The sequence below is a fragment of the Hyperolius riggenbachi genome, chromosome 5 (genome assembly GCF_040937935.1).
Source record: "Hyperolius riggenbachi isolate aHypRig1 chromosome 5, aHypRig1.pri, whole genome shotgun sequence".
Lineage (NCBI taxonomy): Eukaryota > Metazoa > Chordata > Amphibia > Anura > Hyperoliidae > Hyperolius > Hyperolius riggenbachi.
In genome coordinates, this window is record NC_090650.1 from 4,913,250 (window position 1) to 4,924,824 (window position 11,575).

Here is an 11,575-nt window from a genome sequence, read left to right on the forward strand (position 1 = left end):
AGGGAGGCCCTGCCCAGTATTAGTATAGTGTTCCTAATAAAGGGGGGCTCTGCCCAGTATTAGTATAGTGTTCCTAATAAAGGGAGACCTTACCCAGTATTAGTATAGTGTTCCTAATAAAGGGAGGCCCTGCCCAGTATTAGTATAGTGTTCCTAATAAAGGGAGGCCCTGCCCAGTATTAGTATAGTGTTCCTAATAAAGGTAGGCCCTGCCCAGTATTAGTATAGTGTTCCTAATAAAGGGAGGCCCTACCCAGTATTAGTATAGTGTTCCTAATAAAGGGAGGCGCTTCCCAGTATTAGTATAGTGTTCCTAATAAAGGGAGGCCCTGCCCAGTATTAGTATAGTGTTCCAAATAAAGGGAGGCCCTACCCAGTATTAGTATAGTGTTCCTAATAAAGGGAGCCTTGCCCAGTATTAGTATAGTGTTCCTAATAAAGGGAGGCCCTGCCCAGTATTAGTATAGTGTTCCTAATAAAGGAAGGCTCTACCCAGTATTAGTATAGTGTTCCTGATAAAGGGAAGCCCTGCCCAGTATTAGTATAGTGTTCCTAATAAAGGGAGCCTTGCCCAGTATTAGTATAGTGTTCCTAATAAAGGGAGGCCCTACCCAGTATTAGTATAGTGTTCCTAATAAAGGGAGACCCTACCCAGTATTAGTATAGTGTGCCTAATAAAGGGAGCCCTGCCCAGTATTAGTATAGTGTTCCTAATAAAGGGAGGCCCTGCCTAGTATTAGTATAGTGTTCCTAATAAAGGGAGAACCTGCCCAGTGTTAGTATAGTGTTCCTAATAAACGGAGGCCCCGTCCAGTATTAGTATAGTGTTCCTAATAAAGGGAGGCCCTACCCAGTATTAGTATAGTGTTCCTAATAAAGGGAGACCTGCCCAGTATTAGTATAGTGTTCCTAATAAAGGGAGGCCCTGCCCAGTATTAGTATATTGTTCCTAATAAAGGGAGACCCTGCCCGGTGTTAGTATAGTGTTCCTAATAAAGGGAGGCCCTGCCCAGTATTAGTATAGTGCCCCTAATAAAGGTAAGCCCTGCCCAGTATTAGTATAGTGCACCTAATAAAGGGAGACCCTGCCCAGTTTTAGTATAGTGTTCCTAATAAAGGGAGGCCCTGCCCAGTATTAGTATAGTGTTCCTAATAAAGGGAGACCCTACCCAGGATTAGTATAGTGTTCCTAAAAAAGGGAGGCTCTACCCAGTATTAGTATAGTGTTCCTAATAAAGGGAGGCCCTGCCCAGTATTAGTATAGTGTTGCTAATAAAGGGAGGCCCTGCCCAGTATTAGTATAATGTTCCTAATAAAGGGAGACCCTACCCAGTATTAGTATAGTGTTCCTAATAAAGGGAGGCCCTGCCCAGTATTAGCATAGTGTTCCTAATAAAGGGAGGCCCCGTCCAGTATTAGTATAGTGTTCCTAATAAAGGGGGCTCCTACCCAGTATTTGTATAGTGTTCCTAATAAAGGGAGGCTATACCCAATATTAGTATAGTGTTCCTAATAAAGGGAGACCCTACCCAGTATTAGTATAGTGTTCCTAATAAAGGGAGACCCTACCCAGTATTAGTATAGTGTTCCTAATAAAGGGAGGCCCTGTCCAGTATTAGTATAGTGTTCCTAATAAAGTGAGACCCTGCCCAGTATTAGTATAGTATTACTAATAAAGTAAGACCCTGCCCAGTATTAGTATAGTGTTCCTAATAAAGGGAGACCCTGCCCAGTATTAGTATAGTGTTCCTAATAAAGGGAGGATCTACCCAGTATTAGTATAGTATTCCTAATAAAGGGAGACCATACCCAGCATTAGTATAGTGTCCCTAATAAAGAGAGGCACTACCCAGTATTAGTATAGTGTTCCTAATAAAGGGAGATTCTACCCAGTATTAGTATAGTGTTCCTAATAATGTGAGACCCTGCCCAGTATTAGTATAGTGTTCCTAATAATAGCGGGCCCTACCCAGTATTAGTATCGTGTTCCTAATAAAGGGAGACCCTACTCAGTATTAGTATAGTGTTCCTAATAAAGGGAGACCCTACCCAGTATTAGTATAGTGTTCCTAATAAAGGGAGGCCCTGCCCAGTATTAGTATAGTGTTCCTAATAAAGGGAGGATCTACCCAGTATTAGTATAGTATTCCTAATAAAGGGAGACCCTATCCAGTATTAGTATAGTGTTCCTAATAAAGAGAGGCCCTACCCAGTATTAGCATAGTGTCCCTAATAAAGGGAGACCCTGCCCAGTATTAGTATAGTGTTCCTAATAAAGGGAGATCCTATACAGTATTAGTATAGTGTTCCTAATAAAGAGAGGCCCTACCCAGTATTAGTATAGTGTTCCTAATAAAGGGAGACCCTGCCCAGTATTAGTATAGTGTTCCTAATAAAGGGAGACCCTACTCAGTATTAGTATAGTATTCCTAATAAAGGGAGGCCCTGCCCAGTATTAGTATAGTGTTCCTAATAAAGGGAGGATCTACCCAGTATTAGTATAGTATTCCTAATAAAGGGAGACCCTGCCCAGTATTAGTATAGTGTTCCTAATAAAGGGAGACCCTACCCAGTATTAGTATAGTGTTCCTAATAAAGGGAGACCCTACTCAGTATTAGTATAGTATTCCTAATAAAGGGAGGCCCTGCCCAGTATTAGTATAGTGTCCCTAATAAAGGGAGACCCTGCCCAGTATTAGTATAGTGTTCCTAATAAAGGGAGACCCTACTCAGTATTAGTATAGTATTCCTAATAAAGGCCCAGTATTAGTATAGTGTTCCTAATAAAGGGAGGATCTACCCAGTATTAGTATAGTATTCCTAATAAAGGGAGACCCTATCCAGTATTAGTATAGTGTTCCTAATAAAGAGAGGCCCTACCCAGTATTAGTATAGTGTTCCTAACAAAGGGAAGCCCTACCCAGTATTTGTATAGTGTTCCTAATAAAGTGAGGATCTACCCAGTATTAGTATAGTATTCCTAATAAAGGGAGGCCCTGCCCAGTATTAGTATAGTGTTCCTAATAAAGGGAGACCCTACCCAGTATAACTATAGTGTTCCTAATAAAGGGATGCCCTGCTTAGTATTAGTATAGTGTTCCTAATAAAGGGAAGCCCTACCCAGTATTTGTATAGTGTTCCTAATAAAGAGAGGCCCTACCCAGTATTAGTATAGTGTTCCTAATAAAGGGAAGCCCTACCCAGTATTTGTATAGTGTTCCTAATAAAGAGAGGCCCTACCCAGTATTAGTATAGTGTTCCTAATAAAGGGAGGCCCTGCCCAGTATTAGTATAGTGTTCCTAATAAAGGGAGACCCTACCCAGTATTAGTATAGTGTTCCTAATAAAGGGAGACCCTATCCAGTATTAGAATAGTGTTCCTAATAAAGGGAGGCCCTGCCCAGTATTTGTATAGTGTTCCTAATAAAGGGAGACCCTACCCAGTATTATTATAGTGTTCCTAATAAAGGGAGGCCCTGCCCAGTATTAGTATAGTGTTCCTAATAAAGGGAGGCCCTACCCAGTATTAGTGTAGTGTTCCTAATAAAGGGAGGATCTACCCAGTATTAGTATAGTGTTCCTAATAAAGGGAGGCCCTACCCAGTATTAGTATAGTGTTCCTAATAAAGGGAGGCCCTACCCAGTATTAGTATAGTGTTCCTAATAAAGGGAGACTACCCAGTATTAGTATAGTGTTCCTAATAAAGGGAGGCCCTGCCCAGTATTAATATAGTGTTCCTAATAAAGGGAAGCCCTATGCAGCATTAGTATAGTGTTCCTAATAAAGGTAGACCCTACCCAGGGCCGGCCCGCCCATGAGGCGGGGTGAGGCGGGTTCCTCAGGCGGCAGGAAGTGGAGGGGCGGCACCAGATGAAGTGGCTGTGACTGAGCGGGGGGAGCCGGAGCCGCGGTGAGGGCAGCCCGACCTCTCCTTCCCTCTCCCCGGGCCGCCCTCCATGCTCCCCCCTCGGACTTTAGAGAGCAGAGTTAGCGCGCAGGGAAGCGCTGCTGTACACAGCCTGTTACTCACCTCCCTGGATCCGATCGCCGCTCCCGCCCTGCTGGTCTCCTCTCTGCAATGTAGCCGCTGATACATTACACACGCTGCTTCCTGTTTACACAGGAAGCAGCCGCGTGTGTATCAGCCGGCTAGGCAGAGAGGAGACCAGCAGGGCGGGAGCGGCGATCGGATCCAGGGAGGTGAGTAACAGGCTGTGTACAGCAGCGCTTCCCTGCGCGCTAACTCTGCTGCCTAAAGTCCGAGGGGGGAGCATGGAGGGCGGCCCGGGGAGAGGGAGGGAGAGGTCGGGCTGCCCTCCCCGCGGCTCCGGCTCCCCCCTCCGCCATTATGAGGGGGCACCTACCTGGGCAAGCTACCTATCTATCCTATACTGGGGGCACCTACCTAATCTAACCTGTTTTGGGGGCAGCTACCTATCTATCCTATACTGGGGGGCACCTACCTAATCTAACCTGTTTTGGGGGCAGCTACCTATCTATCCTATACTGGGGGGCACCTACCTAATCTAACCTGTTTTGGGGGCAGCTACCTATCTATCCTATACTGGGGGGCACCTACCTAATCTAACCTATACTGGGGGCCAGCTACCTATCTATCCTATACTGGGGGGCAGCTACCTATCTAACCTATACTGGGGGGCAGCTACCTATCTAACCTATACTGGGGGCAGCTACCTATCTAACCTATACTGGGGGGCAGCTACCTATCTATCCTATACTGGGGGGCAGCTACCTATCTAACCTACACTGGGGGGCAGCTACCTATCTAACCTACACTGGGGGGCAGCTACCTATCTAACCTATACTGGGGGCAGCTACCTATCTATCCTATACTGGGGGGCACCTACCTAATCTAACCTGTACTGGGGGCAGCTACCTATCAAATCTATACTGGGGGCACCTACCTAATCTAACCTGTACTGGGGGCACCTACCTAATCTAACCTATACTGAAGGGCAGCGACCTAATCTAACCTATACTGGGGGGAAGCTACCTATCTAACCTATACTGGGGGCACTTATCTAACCTGTATTGGGGGCACCTACCTACCTAGCTAGCCTATACAGGTGGCAACTATACTGGCTACCTATACTGGGGGCACCTACCTAACTAACCTATACTGGGGGTACCTACCTATCTAACCTATGCTGGGGCAACTATACTGGCTACCTATATTGGAGGCACCTACCTAGCTAACCTGTACTGGGGGCACCTACTTATCTAACTTATACCGGGGGGGGGGGGGTGCCTGCCTATCTAACATACTGGGGGCAACTATACTGGCTACCTATACTGGAGGCAACTACCTGGCTAACCTATACTGGGGGCAACTTTACTGGCTCACCCATGCCTGGCCACCTATACTCGGGGGGACCTATAGCTGGTTACCTATACCGGGGGAGGGGGGCGCAATTTTTACACCCTCGCCCTGGGTGCATTTTAGCCTAGAAACTGCACTGTTGCCGCCGGCCTCCGAGTCCGATGACTCCGAGCTCTGCAGCCTCTCCTGTCTCCTCCAAGGCTGCACGCTGGTGACGCTGCCTAGTGCCTAAGCCTGCTGATTTGATGGCGGCGGCTGCCGCCCGCTCTGCTGCCCTGGCTGCGGCTGATTGTCACGGTCAGTCACTGAGCAGCGAGCGCCGCCGACGTGACGATGATGATGATAAGGCTGGCTGGCTGCCGCCGCTCATGTTATGTAGAAATATTGGGGGGGGGGAGGGCGCCTTTACGATCTTTGCCTCAGGCAGCAGAAAGTCCAGGACCGGCCCTGACCCTACCCAGTATTAGTATAGTGTTCCTAATAAAGGGAGACCCTACCCAGTATTAGTATAGTGTTCCTAATAAAGGGAGGCCCTACCCAGTATTAGTATTGTGTTCCTAATAAAGGGAAGCCCTGCCCAGTATTAGTATAGTGTTCCTAATAAAGGGAGGCCCTACCCAGTATTAGTATAGTGTTCCTAATAAAGGGAGGCCCTGCCCAGTATTAGTATAGTGTTCCTAATAAAGGGAGGTTCTACCCAGTATTAGTATAGTGTTCCTAATAAAGGGAGGCCCTGCCCAGTATTAGTATAGTGTTCCTAATAAAGGGAGACCCTGCCCAGTATTAGTATAGTGTTCCTAATAAAGGGAGACTGCCCAGTATTAGTATAGTGTTCCTAATAAAGGGAGGCCCTGCCCAGTATTAGTATAGTGTTCCTAATAAAGGGAGACCCTGCCCAGTATTAGTATAGTGTTCCTAATAAAGGGAGACTACCCAGTATTAGTATAGTGTTCCTAATAAAGGGAGGCCCTGCCCAGTATTAGTATAGTGTTCCTAATAAAGGGAGACCCTGCCCAGTATTAGTATAGTGTTCCTAATAAAGGGAGACTACCCAGTATTAGTATAGTGTTCCTAATAAAGGGAGGCCCTGCCCAGTATTAGTATAGTGTTCCTAATAAAGGGAGACCCTACCCAGTATTAGTATAGTGTTCCTAATAAAGGGAAGCCCTACCCAGTATTAGTATAGTGTTCCTAATAAAGGGAAGCCCTGCCCAGTATTAGTATAGTGTTCCTAATAAAGGGAAGCCCTATGCAGCATTAGTATAGTGTTCCTAATAAAGGGAGGCCCTGCCCAGTATTAGTATAGTGTTCCTAATAAAGGGAGACTCTGCCCAGTATTAGTATAGTGTTCCTAATAAAGGGAGGCCCTACCCAGTATTAGTATAGTGTTCCTAATAAAGGGAGACTCTGCCTAGTATAAGTATAGTGTTCCTAATAAAGGGAGACTCTGCCTAGTATTAGTATAGTGTTCCTAATAAAGTGTTCAATCATTGTGAAGCCCTCTGTTTGTCCTGTATGTAGCAAGTGTGCAGGCTGCATCCTCTGTCTCTGGACAGATTTTTCCCAGAATCCCTTGCAGGAAGTCACTCTCAGAGGGTCAGGAACATGGCAGCCCCCTTATCTCTCTGAATAGTAACCAATAATGAAATGTAGTTTGGTTCTCACATATGTATTCACGCCGTATTTTCTGTTTCTGTAGAAGTCTGTTGACTTGGAGACGCTGGTGGACAATATTTCCGTAGATCCAGAGACAGGAGATATCTGGGCGGGATGCCAGATCAGTCTATTTAAAGTGATGTTTTACAAAGAGGACGATGTCCCGGGATCAGAGGTTGGTATCTTCTTCTGTAATCTACCATAGAACATTCAGACGTATGACTTGGATTCACCTTCCCGTCTGAGATTGCTCAGGAGACAGCCTGTAGCATGGATCGGGGGGCGGCCCTAGAGCTGTGCAGCCGCACTCGTGTCTATGCGGACTGTGCAGCCATGGCCAGCTCTGGTGGCCATTTTAGTGGAGACAGGAGAGCCCATGCTGTGGGGTCGGGACCGGCCCGGGGGGACCTTGAGCAGCGGGGACCCGGTGGAACGGCACGGAGGGCGCGGATTGCATCCTCCGTGCATTAAAATTTCATGCAGGTATTTAACTTTTTTTAGTATTTTGCCTCGTGAGTCCTTTAAGACTCACACTGGCCGATTGCCACCAGATCAACCAACTGATACAGTAGATCTCTCTCTCTGATCGAATCTGATCAGAGATTGATTTATTAGCTGCCCATTCACTGCACACAGATTCTGAATTGATTTCAGCATGAAATTGATGCACAATCTGTGAAGCTGCTGCTTGCCTCGCTGTCCCCTGCTCCCCCGGCCAGCAGCAATATGTCACCTGTCCATGTGCGAGTCCCCGGGTCCCTGCTGTTGGCCTTCTCCATCTTCTCTTCACTTCTTGTCCCGAGCAGAAGTTCAAACAGTAGAGGGCGCTCTACTGTTTGAACTTCCCCTTTTCACAGGATGGGACAGGAAGAGGAGAGGGAGAAGAAGGCCAGCCAGAGAACGGGACAGCAGGGACCTGGGGACTCGCACCGGCGGACAGGTGAGATTATTGCTGCCTCAGTCATGACCAAATCAAGTGCCACTAAAGACACTCTCCCAACCCACCGGCGATCGAGTGAAATTTTCCGTTTGGACACATCAATGGAATTGATCGATTTCAGATGAAAATCGGTCGATCGGTCAACATTTGCATTAAGGATTTCACAGCAGATTTGATCACAGTGATCGAATCTGCTGTATATAGTGTGGAAATCGACGTAGTGAGTGTGGGTGCCTTTAGTTACAAAATCCATGTTCAGCGATAGAGACGAGCGGCAAAACTTGTAAAGTTCAATCTCGCGGGAAATTGGGACATTTTCACTTAAAAAACACACAGAATTCTTTGGCTTTTAAAATTTTCCTTTGACATTTTAATTGTTCGTTTCAATTGGATTGAAGTGAGTGGCGCCAACTTTGGCAGTTAATTGCAAAGCCCCCGTATATTCTACAATTATTACATCTGTTAGACCTTCTCTTTTTTTAGTGTCCTGGTGCTGCTCATTGTCCTCGGGGTCTTCCCCTTACCGGTCCCCTAACCTCCCGCGCCTGTCAGGGGTGTGTCCGAGTGGCAGAGAGATCTTCTGATCTGTGCACATGTGAGTTTGGCAGTGATAGAAGGTGCCCTCTGCCCCCCCCCCCCCCCCCCAGTGTCATGTGCCCTCCTGTGCATGCATTTATACTTAACCTGTCAGGGGCAAAAACTAGAAATCACTGGGCCCCCCTGCAAAACTTTAAATGGGGCCCCCTCCTGCCAAAACAAATCTAAAAATCTTTGTCTACAAAACTTTGTATGATTCCCAATCAGCAGCTGAGCAGTTACAGTCATCAGAGCAATGGTGGAGAGAGCAGAAATTTGTTTTCTCTCCTTACCCTTAGTTCTCAGTCTCTCAGGACAGGGCCCCCTGCGGCTTATAGGCCCCCTGCGGCTGCATCCCTTGCAGGGTCTATTGTTACGCCCTTGCCTGTCCGCTATCACTCTCTGCGGTGCCCATCTGTCTACGGCTTCCTCCATTTGTGCCTCACATGCTGCCGGTGTATTGCACGTGGGGTGGATGTGACATCACCGCTGTTACCGCCACGTACCCGAAACAGCATGTCGGCCCGAGATTTACCCGCACGTCCGATTGATACATGAGCCTGAAATAGGTTGCATCATCAATCGGCGTGCTCTTGGCGTGCCCATCTTTCTTCTGATTTGTGCCTGAATTTGGCCATAAGTGCGACATATTTTCATGAATGCTGTTGCCAGCACGGTGGTGTATCGGTTTGCATTCTCGCCTTGTAGCGCTGGATCCCAAATTTGAATCCCATCCCAGTAATATCTGCACAGAATTTGTATGTTCTCCGAGTGTCTGCGTGGGTTTTCCCCAGGTACTCTGGATTCCACTCACATCCCAAAAGCAAACAGATAAGTTAATTGGCTGCCCCTAAATTGGCCCTAGACTACGATACATACAGTACATGATACATACATACACACATGACTATGGTAGGATTAGATTGTGAGCCCCTCTGAGAGAGAGTTAAAGAGACACTGAAACGAAAAAAATATGATATAGTGAAATGGTTGTGTACTACGGATAATTACTAGAACATTAGTAGCAAAGAAAATATTCTCATACTTTTATTTTCAGGTGTATAGTTTTTATATATATATATATATATATATATTGGTGTTATTATTATAACATTGCATCATTCTCTAATATTTGCAATTTACACACAACTCAGCATTCTAAATGATTTTACAGAGCAGACCAGTGAACTTTTGAACCCCTTCTCTGCAGAGAAAAATAAAATACAGTGGCTGACAGCTCAGATAACAAGCTTCAGAAGACAGAGCTCTCTGCGACTTTGAAAGTCGTGGAGCTCAATGGCTCTTTTGTATAGATAAAAACTGGAGTTTCTTAACTCAGTACTGGAAACAATAGTAGACTTCTGTCTCTGCTCCTAATGTTTTATTTCTTTTATTTCTTAGCTGTACTACACATACCAATCATTATATCATCATTTTTTTTTTCGCTTCAGTGTCTCTTTAAGTGACAAGACTCTGTACAGCGCTGCGGAACATGTCGGCGCTATACAAATATGAAATAATATTAACCACTTCTCTACCACAGGGTTTTTCACCTAAAAACCACAGCAATTTTCACATTTAAGGGAGGCAAGGGTTAATGGGCTTAATGGGGGTATAATTTATTTAAAAAAAAACCTCACTGATGCTGATCAGTCACTAATGCTGTGTTAGTTATCTGAGATCCTCTCAAGAGTGATCTCAGTAACTGTAACAGCATAGTGACTGATACAATGTTTACACACATTCTGCATGAATAAGCACTGTCATTGGCTTTGTGAACACATGTTCACATCAGCCAATCACAGACCAGCGGGTGCCCGACGCGTATGCCCGTCCGCATGCACGCGGACGCGATCGCGCACGCGATCGCGCACGCGAACGCGATCGCGCACAGCAGGAAAATAAACAGGAGTTGCCTATCTACGCCCCTGTGACTCAGGTGAATTTTAAAGGGGCGTAGATAAGCGTGGCAGAGGTTGTTAAGTGGTTAATATTGTACAGTTTAATCAACAATCGTTTTTTCAGGTGGTCCGTGTGCAGAACATCCACTCTGAGCGCCCGGTAGTGACCCGAGTGTACGCGGAAAACGGCTCACTGATTCAGGGTTCCTCGGTGGCTGCGGTATATAAGAAGAAGCTGCTGGTCGGGACGGTATTTCACCGCGCTCTGTACTGCCAGCTGGAGTAACCGGGACTGATACCGAGTCACACATTTCACTGAACAGCCACATCTACACTGTCAATAAATGTTTCTAAAGAAAAAGTTTGTTCAAATGATTTGTATCAGGAATGCATGCCTGTTTCTAGGGGTGGGCAGGGCGGGGCTTCTCCTAGGGTACAGGGGCAGGAGGTGAGGTGACTGCAGTGCAGAGTGTACCCAGAATGCATGCCTGTTTCTAGGGGCGGGGAGGGCGGGCTTCTCCCAGGGTACAGGGGCGGGAGGTGAGGTGCCTGCAGTGCAGAGTGTACCCAGAATGCATGCCTGTTTCTAGGGGCGGGGAGGGCGGGCTTCTCCTAGGGTACAGGGGCGGGGGGTGAGGTGACTGCAGTGCAGAGTGTACCCAGAATGCATGCCTGTTTCTAGGGGTGGGGAGGGCGGGCCTTCTCCTAGGGTACAGGGGCGGGAGGTGAGGTGACTGCAGTGCAGAGTGTACCTGGAATACATGCCTGTTTCTAGGGGTGGGGAGGGCGGGCCTTCTCCTAGGGTACAGGGGCGGGAGGTGAGGTGCCTGCAGTGCAGAGTGTACCCAGAATGCATGCCTGTTTCTAGGGGTGGGGAGGGCGGGCCTTCTCCTAGGGTACAGGGGCGGGAGGTGAGGTGACTGCAGTGCAGAGTGTACCCAGAATGCATGCCTGTTTCTAGGGGCGGGGAGGGCGGGGCTTCTCCTAGGGTACAGGGGCGGGAGGTGAGGTGCCTGCAGTGCAGAGTGTACCCAGAATGCATGCCTGTTTCTAGGGGTGGGGAGGGCGGGCCTTCTCCTAGGGTACAGGGGCGGGAGGTGAGGTGCCTGCAGTGCAGAGTGTACCCAGAATGCATGCCTGTTTCTAGGGGTGGGGAGGGC

The 11,575-nt window shown here is 47.2% G+C and overlaps 1 protein-coding gene across 1 annotated transcript in view; it reads left to right on the plus strand.

Annotated features, from left to right (window-relative positions):
• Nucleotides 1-10,776, plus strand: part of LOC137517955 (serum paraoxonase/arylesterase 2-like) — a 99,976-nt gene extending 89,200 nt beyond the window's left edge. The window contains exons 8-9 of the mRNA XM_068235042.1: nucleotides 7,042-7,173; nucleotides 10,540-10,776. Of these exons, the coding sequence (XP_068091143.1) occupies nucleotides 7,042-7,173; nucleotides 10,540-10,701 (294 nt within the window). The 3' untranslated portion in view covers nucleotides 10,702-10,776. The remainder of the gene's footprint in view (nucleotides 1-7,041; nucleotides 7,174-10,539) is intronic.
• Nucleotides 10,777-11,575: the final 799 nt, after the last annotated feature.